This window comes from Platalea leucorodia (assembly GCF_965183815.1).
Source record: "Platalea leucorodia genome assembly, chromosome: 9".
Taxonomy (NCBI): Eukaryota; Metazoa; Chordata; class Aves; order Pelecaniformes; family Threskiornithidae; genus Platalea; species Platalea leucorodia.
The window spans coordinates 42759974-42775762 of record NC_138831.1 but is presented as its reverse complement, the minus strand read 5'-3'; the positions used below and the strand labels follow the sequence as shown (position 1 = coordinate 42775762).

The window sequence follows — 15789 nt, the reverse complement described above, 5'->3', positions numbered from 1 at the left end:
GCAGAAAATGGCAGTGAACCAGGGTTGCTTTTATCCTGGATGTTTCAGACAATTCTGCTGCTGTCTGGAGATGCTTTTCCTGCAGCAACTCACCGTAGGAAGCCTACCAGCTCTGACTGTGAGCACTTACAAAGCAGGTACGTAAACATTAAGGCAACACTGTGATGGCAGCTGAGTTCCCATGCAGTGATGTTTAAATAAACTCCTTTTCTACATACCCAGAGTAAATGACAACTGGAGCCTCTGTCAAGTGACTGCTTCATAAAACTCACTCTGCTTTATTAGAAAAGTTACAGTAGAAATGTAAAAAAACAAAGTTACTACAAAAAATCTATGTACAAGTTCTGCAGGACTGCAGAGCATCTCCCTCCAAGGCTGCTAGGGCTGAGCAAGCCCTGCAGCAGAGGTTTCCAAACTGTAAACAGGTTTTTAGTGTTAGAGGCCGGGGGGGGAGGAGGAGGTATCTCCCACTTCCCAGTGTTTAAGCCGCCGAGGGTGCAGGAGGAAAGGTGTCCAGTCAGCGCTGTCTAGACCAGCAGCAACACGGGGAATGTAGGCTGATGCTTATTTCCCTTATGATGAAAAGTCATGTCTTTTTCTTCCTCAGGCCTCTGAAATGTAACAGGTTTGTAGCCAGGCTGGCTGGTGGGCAGAAAGGCTCTTAAGCTCAGGTCAGCAATACCTGCTCCTTCCCACCCTGTGCCAGGTAAGCGTTAAGCCTGTGTCTAGAGTGGGTTTTTCCTCACGTCTATTATTGCTGGGTGGTAAGGCACTGGGGTCACGTTCAGGCTGGCTCGGCGCAGCTCCCGGCGGGGCTTGGAGGCAGGAGCGAGGCTCCGCGGTGGGTGCAGCTCGTGGGGCTGCACTGCTCTCAGCAAGTGCTCGGCATCCCGCTGCCGAAGGTCCCCAGGGCTGTCGTTGGGCAGGGAGGAACGCCTCCACGTCGATGGCAAAGGGGCATGCACCAGGTCCCTGCTCTCATCCCTGACCTGATGGCTTTCTTCAGCGACGGGCAGGGGTACGGGCTGTTCCCCAAGGCTGGATTCCTCGCAGGTCCCGAGTGCAGGGGGAGCTCTGTCCCCAGCCCCGTGAATGCTTCTCTCCATCCCTGCTGGGAAAGATTGGGGGCACAGTGAGATGAGTATCAGGATCTCTACTTTTCTCATCAAAATTAGTGCCTGTAGAACACTTGCTCAAGGCCAGCAATGACCCGCACTGCTCCTGACTCTGCTCCAAGCTCTCACTGCCAGAAAAAGGAATTTAAACTCCCTTTTAACTGTGTAGAAACAGCAAAGCCCCAGCCTGGGTTTCCTGTCACCTTTGGTCTGTCCAGGATGGAGGCTGATGTTACTCAGCCTCTGGTTCAGCTCCTGGTTTGCCCACATATAACGGCTCAGCTCCTTTTCCAGCACCTGAATCCTTGCCTCATACTGCAGCTTGCTGCTGGCCAGCCCCTCATCCATGTGCTCTACAAGGAAAAACAAGCCCATTTCAAGCTGCAAGCCCTGTGAAAGATGAAAGCTGTGCCACTGCTGCCCGTTTCAGGAGCTGGGTGGCTACCTCGGCTCTGCTGGAGCAGTAACTGCATGTTCTGCTCGTGCTCCTTCTGCTGCAGGGTGAGCTGGCGGTCCATCTCCAGGCGCTGGCGCTCCACGGCCGCCTCCAGCCAGTACACCAGCTGCTGCTGCTCCTCCAGCTGCATCTCCAGCTCCGAGAAGGCAATGTGCTGCCTGTGCTGATCCTCTCGCAGTGTCACCACCTGGCCAGGGCCCAAGAGCAAGAAACACCTCAGCTCCTTCAGAGCCTGGAAGATTTCCTGCACCACCAAGCCTGATCAAGTTAGTTTTTTGTTACAGCGTATGAAGGTTAGTAGTTCTGGGATGTCACAGCTGCCTCGCAGAGGGAAGAGCAACGTGGGGCTGCACTGACATGGCAGAGCCATGACAGGGATCCATGCATCTATGACTAGTTAAGTCCCCCCCACCTTGGGACAGGTGGGAATCATGGTGCTGTGGCTTTGTGGCCTGACTTTACAGGGCAAAAATACAGTAGGAGGCAAGCGGAAGGTTTGAGGCTGAGGAAAACAAGAGTTTGGTCAGATACTACAGTTCTCACCAGCACAGAGGGTAGTTGTCTCCCACCTTGTCAAAGTACTTGCAGAGCAGAGCTCGGGTCTCAGAGGAGGAGAGGTAGCTGAGCTTGGCCATAAGGTTCATCTCGCACTGGGACAGCAGGCTGGCCGAGGCCCGCAGGACTCGTTGCCTGCATGTGATGGACTCGTTCTTGTACTCGATGGCTGCATCCAGAGCCTCAATTGCCTCATCCAGCTGGAACAAGATCCGTTCTTCCTGCCAGGGCAGAGCTGCAGTTACTACGAAGCAAAGGATTCACTCTGTCTCCCCCTGCCCTAACTTCCCTTGTCATCTCAGTAGTGCTGGCAAGAAGTTGGGATGCGCACAGTTTGGGGACATGGGGGAGCATCTGCTAATGACCCCACGCTCAGGTCTCTACTTCTCCCTTACTACCTCATGCTCTTGCAAGCAGAGCAGCCCAGCCAAAGAAGAGGTACCTCTGGGGACAGCAGGGTGCCCTGACGCAGCTTGCTGTCGAGCTCCAGCCTCTGTTTGAGCAGCTGGTCCTTCTCCTGGCGCAGGTTGTTGATCTCCTGGCGGATCTGCTGCTGGTCGTGCGCACTGCCGTGACGCAGCTGCCCGTTCTTCTCAGTCAGCTCCTTCTCCAGGTGCTCCAGGCGGCTGGACACACGCACGATGTCATCCGTCAGGGCCTGCAGCAGAAGATGCTCAAGGGGATCTGCTGTAGAGGCAAGTCAGACCCCCAGCCCCTTTCTACCCCCTCCACGGGTCAAGTGACCCCACGCGCACACCTAAGCCACGGGCTATCAAACCAGCGAGCTCAGAAGCACAGCACAAGCAGGCCCTCCTGTAGAGGAAGATTTGCTACCAGCTTCCCAACACCACCTCATCCTGATCTGCAGCCCCCTGCCAGACCTGGGATGGCACCCATGTCTTCCAGCCTCCCACCTCTGCTGGAAATCAAACGAGGGGCTGAGGTGTCACACTCTTGTCCTACCTGGCTGGAGCGCAGTCGTTTGCTCTCCAGGCCGTTCTTCTCCTGCAGCAGGGCTTCCTTTTTGGCCACGATAGCTTCACGCTTCCTCAGCTCGTCTTCCAGCTCATCCAGGGCCCGGCGCTGCTCGAGAACTTTATCCATCTCCATATCCAGCCACTTCTTTTGTTCCTCAATTTTCTAGTGGAAGGAGAGGCAAGGGGCATATGCATGTGTGCAGACAGCAGCAGCAGCAATGCCCAGGACTGCTAGGCTAAAGAGCAATGGGGTTGAGATCAGAGAGAGTCTCAAGTCCGTCTCTGCTAACCCCTGTAACCCAGACTTCACTGGTTTTATCCCCCCAGCTGCTCTGAGAGGCAGAGCTGAGCTAAATCCCCGGCTGCCAAGGAGTCCTTAGGGGCCGCATCTCCCACCACCCTTCTGCTAACAGACAAGATTTCACAGCTTCTTTACCAATGCTAGGATTTAGAAGAGAATCCTGGTCCTGGGGGTAAGACAAGATCTAATTCCACTAGATACAAGTGACATTATGGACTGTCCTCCTCAAGGGCAGGATGGGCTATGTCCCATTTCAAGCTGCAGTCCCTGCTTCCAGTCCTCCCCTGTCGACCAGCAGCCTGCCACAGCAGTCCCCGTTGAGTAGGAAGGAGGCGGCAGGCTCGCTCTGCCTCTACCTGCTGCTGCTCCAGGCTGATCACGGAGCCGTTGCTGCCGCTCCGCCGCTTCCTCTGGAAAGCTGCTATTTCCTCTGTTTTGATGCGCAGGATTTTCTGGTGCTGTTCGTGCTTCAGTTCCAGTTCCTGTGTGGGAAGGAGCAGCTGTGAGCCTCAAGAGGCTGTTTGCTCTAGAGCCAGGGGTTGAGGGACAGCTTATGTCTTTTGCTAGCTCTTTGGATACTCTTAAAAAAAATCCTCTCTCCATACCCATGCTCTCCAAGACAATCACAGACCCCGTGAGAGCCACCCTCCCCTGCCCAGCAGCTTGCAGAGCCCACCCATCATCCCCCACAAATACCGCAGTAGCAGAGCCGCTCCTGCCCGTTCCTACCTTGACTTGGTGCTGCCGCTTATTCACCTCTGTCTCCAGCCGCCGTTTCTGCTCGCTCTCCTCCCGCAGCCGGCGCTGCAGCTGGCCCTGCTGCCGCCGCATCAGCTGAATGTTCCTCTCCAGCTCCTGCACTCGCTTCTCGCTCTGGGCCGAGAGCGACACCAGCCTCTCTGTCGCCTGCTTCTTCTTGCACAGAACCTGCCGGAGGTCGAAAGCTGCCCATGGGCTCGGCGTATTCCCCATGCCCTTTGCAGAGACACCCCCAACTCTGCCCCTGCCCACCTCCCCAGGCGGGCAGAGCCCGTCCCACTCACCCGTGCCTTGCTCTGCGCGGCCGCCACACGTGTGCGGTACTCCTGCAGCTTGCGCTTCTCCCCGGGGTCCCATGGCTCTTTGCTCTCCAGCTCTTGGAGCTGCTTCTGGCTGTCGCTTAGCTCTGTCCGTACCTGCTCTGCCTCCTGCTCCAGCTCGCTGATCTTCTGGCAGTACTGCTTGTTCAGAGCCTGGGCGTCCTTGCCTGCAACACAGCCCCCTCCGCTGTGACCTGCAGGCCCCCTTCCCTCGCAGCCAGGATCCCGCCAAGGGACAGACCTTTCCTCTCTCTTCCTCAAGTATTTTTGACTACAGAGACTGAATGATCCCTTGCCCTCAGCTACTCTGGGGAAGGGATTTGGGGAGAAACCAATGGGAAGGGTCTCACTCCGCCGGAGAGATGGAAAAACAGTGCTCTGCTGCCTACAAGGGAAGGGACTGGGCACAGATAACACAGGGAGGGAAGGTGAGGATGGGAGTAGAGACCAAGCATCCCAACTAGGAGGAGATTTCATAGGGAATGGATGCATGTTCCCACCAACAGCTTTGCACCTGTCTTAATGAGCTCCGTGATCAGCTCCTCCTTCATGCGGATGTTGATCGCCAGCTCTCGGATCTTCTGCTGTGCTTGCACCAGCCTCCACTCGGAGTCCTTCCCTGGCAGGCACTCCCGCCTCCTGCAGACCCCTGCAACACAGATTCCCAGGTAAGGAAGGTCCTGTCTTAGCAACTGGGTGACAGAAAGACAACCCAACCTCAGATCTGCAGCCAAGAACTGGCACAGCATTGCCCAGAGTCACCCACAGCTTCCACCAAAACATGCAGCTCTTGCCAGACCCCAGCAGTTCAAGTTTCTCCTTAACAAAAGCAGCTAGACTGTCATCTGCTCCATTTTTGTCCTCTGGGCTCATCCAGGTGCGACACGTTGCCTTCCTATCAACAGCACCCGTGAAGCACCACCAGCCCTAGGAAGACTGTCCAACAACCTACGGTTGCCACTTGCCTTTTAACAGCTCCAGCTGCTCCTCCTGAATCGAGGGGGCATTACCTCCGCTCGGCTCCTCGCTCAACTTGCAGATCTCTTTCTTACTCCAGCTTTGGATCCCGTTTCTAGAAGGAGCAGCAAACTAATCAGTTGGGTCTGGGCACTGCCAGAACTGTTCCCAGTAAGGACCCTCATGATCCACAGGCTTCAGAAGGAGATAGAAACAGTAGCTGTGGTCAGGAAAGATGGTAATTAGCTCCCCAGCGAGCAGGCAGCTGCCTCAGCAGAATCACTGACCCCAGAGGCAGCGTTTGCTTCTACATCCTACATGAGAGCTGAGATGCAGAGGTGGGACAGCCGGGTCATGCAACTGCCAGGGCCCTGCGCGGTGCTGGGACAGCCTCAACTCACCGGCGCTGGGACAGGGACCGTTTCTGCTCCCACTCCTCCTCCTCCTCTCCCGAGGACAGCTCTGCTGGCTTCTCCGAGTCCTGGCTGAGCTCCCTCCTTGGCACCGCGGCTTTGATCTCTGGATTGCCGGTCGGGCACTGCGTGTGGTTCAGGTGCCAGCCTGCCAGGTCCTCCTCCTGGAAGGAAGGGTTGCTGTCAAGCTGCTGGGGATCAGAAAGAGAGGAAACATGCTGCATGAGAGCCAGTGTTAGAAAAAGCAGCTCTCAGCTGGGCATCACTGCTAGACACAAAGCAGAGCAACAAAATGGAGTTGAGCATATTTTCAGGAGAACTGGTGTGTTGCTAGATCCAGCTGCCTGCCCTCCTGCCTTCTGCTGCTCAGAAGCTGAGCGAATCTGGGAACCTGCCCCTAACATCGAAGTTAAAGCCTCCATTTTGAAGCTGGGCTGGTTTTGCCCGAGTTGTGAATCTCTTTGGATGTGAACACTGAGCGCAGTCCTCTGGACCACACCTCTGACAAGGTTCACGTTCAATGGTGGGGAAAAAGCAGTTCACTCTGGTGAGCATCCAGGTGAAAAGGCAGCAGCTCCTCAACAGCACAGCCTTGCACCCTCACCTTCCTGCAAAGGGCTCTTCCACTCTGCTCAGCGGGAAGGAGCCTCGAGGGAGCCCCGCTGAGGCCATGGGACGGGGCAGCATCCAGCGGGGCCGTGTGAGGTCTCTGGCTGGCAGTCACCAGCTGAAGGTTTTCCAGCAGTTCTGGCACACACAGGTTTGGCATTGCCATCTCCAAGCGCACGTGCAGCTCTGAAATCTTATCCTGCTGCTCCTGCAGCTTGTCGCTCTAGGAGGCAATGAGAAAAATATGGTTTTGTACACGTGGAGCCCGGACCTGCTGCAGAGGAACCTCAAAGCTGGGCTGCGCTCTCCTGGGAAGGAAGGGGAGGAGTGGGACAGGTCCCTACAAAGAGAGCAGAGCCCAGAAATACCTGCAGCTTATATTGCTCCATGGCATCCTCCAGGGCAGCCAGGAAATCACGGTTCTCCTCCTCCAGGCGCTCCACTTGCCTCTGCAGTTTGGCCACCTGCTCGTCTTTGATGGACTCACACCCCTTCTCGGAGTTCACCTGCCCCCCGAAATACAGGAGAGGCAGCATCAGTACCCACCTTTGTCCCTCCCTTCCCATGCTGGACTCTGCAAGGGTACAGCAGCTCTGCAGACCCAGATTTTTCCTGCGAAATAAATCTCTTGGCCGCAGCTGAATCCAGCGTCTCCCTGTCTGCTCCGACGACCACATCTGCCTCCCTACAGCCTCTTGGCCAGGTTGCTTCTCCTCTCCCTCTCCTGACTCTTCCACTGTGCTGTGCTGAGGCTGCTGCATTCAGCGGCCATCAGATGAACCCCACCTCAGAGCTAAACCACCCCAACCGTTACCTGGGCTTTTGCCAGCTTTGAGCCTTGTGCCTCGGGGCTCTGGTCTTCCGCGGAGGTGCTCTCGATGCCGCTATCCAGCCCGGCCGAGGTCAGCTCGCTCCTCTCGCTCTCCACCGCGCACAGCCACTCCTTAACCCGCAGGATCTGCTCCACCGTCAGGTTACTGTCCTCCTGCAGCTCCATCAGCAGCCGGTACGCCGCGTCGGTGCAGGTCCGGTAATGCGCGCACTCCGCCAGCAGCCGAGCTGTGGGGTCTGGTGCGCATCGTTTGGCGGTGGCCGAGCGGTTGATGATACGGGTCTCGGAGCGGTGCCGCTGTTCCAGCGCCTTCTGCAGGTTCTTTATCTGCAGGTGAAGCTCTTCGACGTGCTCTGTCTCCTTGCGGCAGTTCACCACGGCCTTGTTCTGGATGTTTTGAGCGCGGCTGGCATAGTTCAGTGTATTGAGGCTCTCATCGAAGTCAGAGGAGGATGGGCTGACACAGGCTATCATCACAGTCTGGGCATTCCCCCCCAGAGAGTCTTTCAGGATCCTAGGGAAGAGCACAGTGATTAAAATAGCTGAAATTCAAAATCATGGAGGATCCAGGAGGTTTCCAACCCTTTTCAGAGGTTAAGCCCAAGGAAAACTATATTCTCACTCTGTGGCCAGTTCAGTACTAGTGAAGTGAGCAGAATCATTAAGCACAGGAATAACTGTTTGCACTGTGGCAAGTTTCCATCTGAGTAATTCCCAATGCTGGGAGCTCCCCAACTCCGTGATCACTGCTAGGTGCATGCTGCACAGGAACCTGTTGGAGACTGCCCGAGACTGTCGGGCAGCAACCTGTTGGAGACTGTCGGGCCACCTGCCCGAGCTAAAAACTAACTGCAGACCATCAAACAAGCCTACTGGGAGTGGGTTTCTATTCACTGCCAGGCAAGAAAGGGGCAGGATAATCCATGCTGACACCCCATCTTGGCTTTGGCAGCATGACTTAAGCAAGGCCTGTCTTCAGCAGCACTGCGACGAGCTACTCCATCATTTCTATCCTGGCCTCACTGCTCCTCAAGCTTCCCTATGTGAAAACCCCCACAGAGGGTAGACCTGTTAAACTGCTCTGAGGCACAGTGGGTCAGCTGGCCCTGCAAGCTCCTCTTGGCTAGCCTGGGGACTCTGCCACCCAACCTGGCAGGCTGGGCATGGGAAAGGCAGGGAGAAGCATCGCCTCCCTCCTGCTGGGACAAGAGCCCGCGAGACGTGTGGAGCGCGGGGGTCCTGGTCCCAGCTGTACCTGGTGATTTTGGAGTCCCTGTAGGGGATGTGACTGCTCTTCCTCCGAGGGTCTCCCAAGGCACTGATGACATTGCCCAAGGCCAGGAGGCCGCTGTTGATCTGGATACTCTCCTTCAGCCTCTCCCCTGTGTTTCCCGTCTTCACAATTCGCTCTGAGCCCGCCAGGTCCACAAAGTGAAACTTGGAAACCAGGACCTGGCCCGAGGCGGGGACGGAGGGGGGGTGGTGGTGCAGGGGGAGGCGGCCGGCCCCGCGCCGCTGTTCCATGGTCACTGTGAAGATGGTGTGCGAGCGGCTCGACTGCCTGTTGACGTGGGTAGCTCCCGTGTGCTTGGCTGTGTTCCCCATCTCCAGCAGGCTCAGCACCTCATCCAGCCCTTCCACTTCTGACTCCTTCACGCCGCAGAGCACTGCAAGGGCAAATGGGGCTGTGGCTGGGAGGGATGGGCTGCCCGAGGACACAGATCCTCTGCACAGCCTGGTGCCATCACCTTGCCCATACAGACCGGCTTTTCAACACCAAGCTAAACACAGCAATCTGCTGCAGGAGAGGGATGGAGGGAGAAGACCTGGCTCTGCCCTCAGGGACAGATAACCCAACACCAGCCTCAGGCATGGAGAGAAAAGGGAGCCCGTGAGAAGCCACACATACCGACGTTCCCCTTGTCATCCTCCCGGATCTGGATGTCTTTGCTGGCTGTATCCACCTGCAGCAAGTCCCGAAACTCCTCCTTGTACACCTCCAGGTAGGACACTCGGACCGTGTAGTCGATCAGGTCATTCTCATCGATGAGCCTGAAGGTCTCGGCCATGGCTCGCGGGATGATGCCCTGCTCATCTTCATTGATGGAAGCTGGCGGAGAGGTGGACACGGTCACGGGAGCAGTGAACGCCCGGGGAGCCCGTGGCCAGGGACAGAGCTGCGGGCAGGAGCCTGCCTGCAGCACACACGTCGGCTGGAAAGGAGCAGCCTCACAGCCCTCCCGCAGCTCAGCCCTTGCAGCCCGGATTAAACATCCCTCTGAGAGTTTTTAAGCCACAGGACCTTGGAGCAAACCCTATCCCACTGCTCCCTCCCACAGCGTGGCAGCTTCTAGCAATGCTGCTTGTTTCCAGTCCTTTCTCGAGAAGAAAAAGGGTCATTAACGTTTCAGCAGTTAGCAAACACCATGCCTGCAGCTACCGTGTGCTGTCCTTTGAAGCCAGCACAAGCCCACAAACTTTCCCAGCTCCTAAGAAGGTTTTTATGAGCTTGCAGCCTGCTTGTGTCTGGCCACAGCCCTCTGCTGTCTAGATGTTAAATGGTTTTGCTTTTGTCTCCAACAGCTGTGTAAAAGGGCAATCCCTAAATTTGGTGCAATGATAGCCTGAACTGGAAAATTGAAAACAGAGGCAGATTGAAAGTATGGAGACAACTTAGTGTTTACAAATTATGCAATTAACTAAGGATGACCTAAACATTTACAGTGTATCCTCTGTAAGACATCAATAATACCATTAAACCAGCACTTATAGAGGAAACCTTTCCCTCCTTTTTTCCTCCTCTCCTTCACATAAAGAAAATAACAGGGCTACCCCCTGCAACCCTCCCTCTCCTTAGGGCTTATTTCGGGACGAAGCTGATGATAGATTCAGGCCAGCCGAAGGCAGCGGTGCCCTAGGAAGACCACCACCAGCCCAGACACGGTCCTCTCGCTTGTCCTGCGGTGCTAGAGGAGAAAACCTGCGTGCGGTGGTCTCAAAGGTGGTGTTGTCCACGGCGGGGTTGGTTACAGCAGCGTGGGTGGTGGGGAGGCAAGGCTGTCGGGGTGGGCAGGACGGGGATGGGTGGTGGTGGGGTTGGGCGGGGGGGTGGAAGGACTGGTCGGGACGGCGGTGTTGGAAGGGACGGAGACGGTGATGGTGGTGGGTTTGGGTGGAGAGAGCGAAGGCGACGGGAGGGGTGGGGATGGCAGCGGGTGGGGAGGGAGGGCTGGGCCGGAGGGAGGTGGCGATGCGGCGCTGGCGGGTCGGCGGGGGGGGCGGCGGTGCCGCCGGGGCAGCCGCGCCGTCGGGGCAGCCGCGCCGTCGGGGCAGCCGCGCCGTCGGGCAGGGCGCCGCCGGCCCCGCCGCCACTCACCCACGCTGGCCTCCCCGATGGTGTAGGTCTTGCCGGAGCCGGTCTGCCCGTAGGCGAAGACGGTGGCGTTGAAGCCGCGGAAGAAGGCCCGCAGCAGCGGCTGGACGCAGGCCCGGTAGACGGCCGCCTGCCCCGCCGCCTCGGGCAGCACGGCGGAGAAGCGGAAGCGGCGGCGGCCCAGGGCCACCTCGCCGGTGGCGGCGTCGCCCCGCAGGCAGGGCCGGTGCCCCCGCAGCGCCTCCCGGGGCAGCAGCGGCCGCACCCGCACCGCCACCCGCACCGCCGCCCCCTCCGCCGCCATGGCGGGGCCGCGGCGGGCAGCGGGATGGGCCCGGCCCGCCCCGGCGCGCCGCGATGGCGTCAGGCGGCTCCGCCCGGCGCCGCGGAGGGGGAGCGGCCCCGGCCCCGGCCCCGGCCCCGGCCCCGGGCTCGGGGTGCGGGGGGCAGCGGCGGGCGCCGGCGAGCGGTGCTCGACGGCCCGGGCGGGGCGGGCGGCGGGGGCCGCGGGTGGGGGGTCCCGAGGCGCTCCGTCACTCGTGAGCTGCTCCGTCATTCACAAGACACTCCGTCACTCGTGAGATGCTCCGTACTTGTGAGACAACGCTCGGTCACTCGTGAGACAATGTTCTGTCACTCGTGAGATGCTCCACCACTTGTGAGACAACGCTCCGTCACTCGTAACACACTCCGTCACTCATGAGACAATGCTCTGTCACTCGTGAGATGCTGCGCTGCTTGTGAGATGCTCCACCACCCGTGAAACTATGCTCCACCACTCGTGAGATGCTCCACGGCTTGTGAGACAACACTCCATCACTCGTAACGCACTCTGTCACTCACGAGACAATGCTCCATCACTCGTGAGATGCCGCACCACTTGTGAGATGCTGCACCGATCATGAAACAACATTCCACCACTCACGAGACAACGCTTTATCACTTGTAACACACTCCACCACTCACGAGACAACACTCCACCACTTGTGAGATGCTGCACCACTTGTGAGACAACGCTTCATCACTCGTGACTCGCTCCATCACTCATGAGACAATGCTCCATCACTTGTGGGATGCTGCACCACTCATGAGATGATGCACCAGTCGTGAAACAATGCTCCACCACTCGTGAGATGCTCCACCACCTGCGAGACAACGCTTCATCACTCATGACTTGCTCCATCACTCGTGAGACAATGCTCCGCCACTCGTGAGATGCTCCACTACCCGTGAAACAACGCTCCGCCACTCATGAGACACTCCACCACTTGTGAGACAATGTTTCATCACTCGTGACTCGCTCCATCACTCGTGAGACAACGCTCCACCACTTGTGAGATGCTCCATCACTCGTGAGACAACGCTCCATCACACGTGAGATGCTCCATCACACGTGAGATGCTCCACCGCTCCTCGCAGGCATTCCCACGATCACCGTGGGGAAGGGACAAGGAGCTACGTGGCCCTGCCAAGGGACAACGTGCTTGAGGTGCAGGCGTGGGCAGCCTCCTGGGATGCAGTTTGCGGAGCAGCTGGTGCAGACAGCCGGTGCCTGCCGGCTGCCTGCCGCACCGGGGGATGGCAGGGCTGGCTCTGGGCGCTGCCGTACCCTCGGGACTATCTGAGCGATAACAAAGTTTTTCATCTGCCCGCCTGCAGCTCCCGCTGCACCGCCCCTGCGGCTGCAGGGAGGGGTATGGCCCTCGCGGGTCCCCTGGGTGCCGTGGGAAGCGCTGGCTCCTCGGCTGCGTGGAGAGGAGTCGCAGACGCCGCTGGGACCGCTGCCGAGGCACGGCCGTGCTCGGCATGGGGCTCCGGCTCCCGCTGCGTCGGAGCGCCAGCTTCACCCCCGACCACCCTGCCCTCGCGGAGGTGCCTGGCCCCACCGCCCTGAAGATGGAAGCAAACGTCCTCGTTATGGGAGCGGACAACGTGGGGAAATCAGGTAAAGACTGACTGTGAGCTGGGCGCGGGGCGTCCCCAGGCAGGGAAACCCGTTTCTCCCCCCAGAAAAAGGCTGAAAACTGCAGCAGTGTTTGGAGAACAAACTGCAGAGACCAACTCTGGGGAGCAAGCTGGTGAGCTGGGGCTGAGCTTTCAGGTGCGGTGGTGATTGGAGGTGGGGAGGCTGAGCACAGCCTTGCAGGCAGCGGGTGAGCGACGGGGGAAGGTATTTTCCTCTGAGCTGTGGTTTGCTGATGCTCTGGTTCGTGCTGTGCCTCTGCTCTGCTCGCAGACCTGCCAAGGGCTGGAAAACTGGAGGTCATTCCTGCTAGTGGGAATTTATAGGGGGATGGTGCCTGACTCTGCTGTGGATTTAAAAGGGAAAATCCTTCAGGTTTAGGGTTATTCTGCTTATTCTTATTCTCCCCTCTGCAGCTCTGACTGTGCGTTTCCTCACCCGGCGCTTCATCGGGGAGTATGGAGACATGGGTGAGTGGTCAGCAGGCGAGCCTCTTCTGCCCACGGGATTTCATTGCTTCCCATCCTCTCCTGCCTTTCTCCGGAGCCTTCGCCTGCTCCCGGGGGGCTCGATGGTTGTATTTGTTCAGTGACCCATCTCTTTGCTCCAGAACTGCTTCTCTGGGGTACAAAAGGTCCTGGGTGGCAGCTGGTAGCACCAGTGTGACTGGACTGAACGCTGGGGTGGAGGCAGGCTGGGGTGGTCACAGCCCTGGAGACCACCATGCTCCACGGGATTGTTGCTATCAGAAAATTTCCCCTGGACCTTGCCTTGTAGAGCACGGTCTCCCAGGGTGGACGTGACAGGCTTGTTCCCAGAAGGAGAAGACCTGGGTTGAAGGAGCTGTCTCTTGGGTCTGTGAAGATGACCATTTTTGCTCTCATTTTTTGGCAGAATTCATCTACAGCCACAACCTGACCGTGGATGGCCGGGAGATTCTCTTCCACATCTGGGATGTCCCCAGTTCCCAGGTGAGAGGGCTCCTCTCCCATTGCCTGTTTTCACCCCGTGGAGGAAAAAAAAACTCTACTAAAAGTTACACAGCGGAGAACCATGCCATAGGCAAAACTCTCATGTCAGATGGTTTGTAAGCAACTAAACCCTTGCCTGCAGAGCACAGGGCAGCAGCGTTGCTGGCAGGGTAGCAATAGTCACCGTAGCCTGTGGTCCTCTGACTGAGGACGTTGGGGCTGAAGCGCTAACGTTATCAGCCCGGATTGAGCACGGAACTGTGCTGACAAAGTGGAAGTGCCGCTCTGAGGTCCCCACGCTGTTATCACCTACAGGCTGCAGTGCTTGCCAGCTGGGTGATGAGGTGAGGACAGTGATGCTGAAGCCCAAATGGTGTCCGTTTGGTGAGGTCCGCCAGGTCCTGCTCTGCCTTCCTCGGTACTCCTCTTTCTCTCTGTCCTGCTGCTGCTGCTCGCTAGCCGCTCCAGTCCTGACGGGCTCAGGATTGCTGTGCCCTGTGCTAGCAGGCAGGCGTGGAGGGAGGGAGCTGGGTAAAGAAACCTTCCTTTTCTCTTTCCCCAGGAGCAGGCAGAGGAGGGCTCCTCGGAGGAGAAGCGAATCCAGTGGGCAGACAGCTTTGTCCTGGTCTACAGCATCTGCGACCGTGCCAGCTTCAACATCCTGCCCCTCAAAATCCAGTTCATCAAGGCGGCCAAGGAGGGGCAGAACCAGGAGAAGGTGCCCATCGTCATTGTGGGCAACAAACGCGACCTACACCACCAACGGGTGGTGTCCAGCGAGGAGGGTCGGCTCCTGGCCCTCTCTTTAGACTGTGGTTTCTACGAGGTCTCTGCAGCCGAGGCTTATCATGGGGCCCTCATGGTCTTCCATGGACTGGCCGAGCGCATCCCTGACACCAAACTAGCACTGAAAAAGGGTACAGGGATCCGTGGCATCGTCAAGACCATGTCAGCTGTGTTTGCCCGTAAGCGAACGGATTCCCTCTGAGATATAGCCTGGGTGTTGCTTCTCTCTGCGCTGCCCAGCTGGACTGAGCCTCCTCCCTGGGTGCCCATAGAGATGATGTGTGCTTCTGTAAGTATGGTGGGTTCCTTGCTGCCTTCCTAACCTCAGGGTCTGGGTCTCCTGCCATACATGGCCAGTGCAGCTGAGGACTGTAGTGCCTTCCTCTGCGCCCTCCTGTAGAGCTCTTGGCTCTGTGGTGGGACAGGTGGTGGGGCAAAGTCCCTACTCCTTGCTGTACCAGATGTTTAGATGCCTCCTGCTTTCTCCTTCCATCCTCCAATGCTGGAAGCCACCAGGTGATCTTGCCACCGCTCCAGGCAGCATCGTCCCCAGCTCCTTCAGCGGGAGCTGCCCGGGCTGTCAGTGAGCAGGGAGGACACGCTGCTTTTGCATGGCCACCCAGCTCAGTGTCACCCCCTCCTACGTGGGATCCTTATTCCTGTTTAACGCTCATCAGGGTCCTCTCTGGTAACCGTGGAGTACCCGTGAGCTGGCAATGTGGGGGTTTCTCCACCTGGGAGCCACCGGCAGTTCCCATGTGTGCATCACCGTGTCTGAGTGTCCCAGAGCCTGCGGCACCGGCTGACCCCCGAGGACCTCGGTTCGGTCCCCATCCCACCCGCCTTGCTTTTGAACTGTCCTGCTCGTGGTCCTCTCTCCTACAGCCTTTCGGTGACTGTTGCAGTTTCTTTCAGACTTTTTGTGCAAGTGCTGTACGGGCCGTGCCTGGGAAAAACCAGGCATGCGGCTCGTTCCCAGGATGGGGAATTGTACCCTACGCCTTCCCAAGCTGCTCCTTCTGTAAGGCTGCCTGTCCCCGGGGAGGGAGGGAGGTGGGAAAAGGGGTTGCTGGGCTCATCGCTGAACCCTTCCACTGCCGGGAGGATTTTCCCTGCCTCTCCCCAAACCCTTCCCCCTGGTGTGCCTGGGAAAGCAGTGTGTTGCGTTTGTGTGTGCAGTACAGACAGTGATTTCTCTGCTCTGTTCTGGAAATGCAATAAATTGTCTTTGGCAGGAAGCCCCCAGCTCCTTGCGGCTGTGAATTTGTACTCGGAGCCTGGGAAGAGACACGTACTGTGCTGGGCATGAGCCCCCGCCGTCCCTGCGGCAGCAATCTGGGGATGAGTTTCCCGTACCGGCTCCCTCGGCCCTGGGTTGGGTGTCTTGCCCCACTCTGCTCC

General features: G+C 58.0%; 2 protein-coding genes across 5 annotated transcripts; one reads left to right on the top strand and one right to left on the bottom strand.

Moving 5' to 3' along the window:
* Positions 1-246: 246 nt before the first annotated feature.
* On the bottom strand, positions 247-10972 carry KIF7 (kinesin family member 7; the record flags this gene model as incomplete). 4 transcript variants are annotated; one of them, XM_082322771.1, is made up of 18 exons in its annotated part: positions 247-1111; positions 1319-1468; positions 1561-1759; positions 2142-2348; positions 2570-2785; positions 3091-3267; positions 3762-3887; positions 4135-4332; positions 4449-4651; positions 4999-5133; positions 5450-5556; positions 5843-6045; positions 6459-6686; positions 6832-6969; positions 7278-7809; positions 8551-8962; positions 9205-9405; positions 10672-10972. In XM_082322771.1, the coding sequence occupies 18 exons, from the start codon at positions 10970-10972 to the stop codon at positions 726-728; spliced, it is 4119 nt and encodes a 1372-aa protein (XP_082178897.1). In that variant the 3' UTR covers positions 247-725. The 4 variants fall into 4 exon arrangements, with proteins under 4 accessions (XP_082178897.1, XP_082178899.1, XP_082178898.1 ...); XM_082322773.1 differs by having other exon boundaries at positions 247-1108; XM_082322772.1 differs by having other exon boundaries at positions 5843-6042.
* Positions 10973-12474: 1502 nt separating this feature from the next.
* LOC309595204 (ras-related and estrogen-regulated growth inhibitor-like protein) lies at positions 12475-15419 on the top strand (the record flags this gene model as incomplete). Its single annotated transcript, XM_082321841.1, has 4 exons — positions 12475-12613; positions 13048-13101; positions 13526-13602; positions 14165-15419. The coding sequence occupies 4 exons, from the start codon at positions 12475-12477 to the stop codon at positions 14588-14590; spliced, it is 696 nt and encodes a 231-aa protein (XP_082177967.1). The 3' UTR covers positions 14591-15419.
* Positions 15420-15789: the final 370 nt, after the last annotated feature.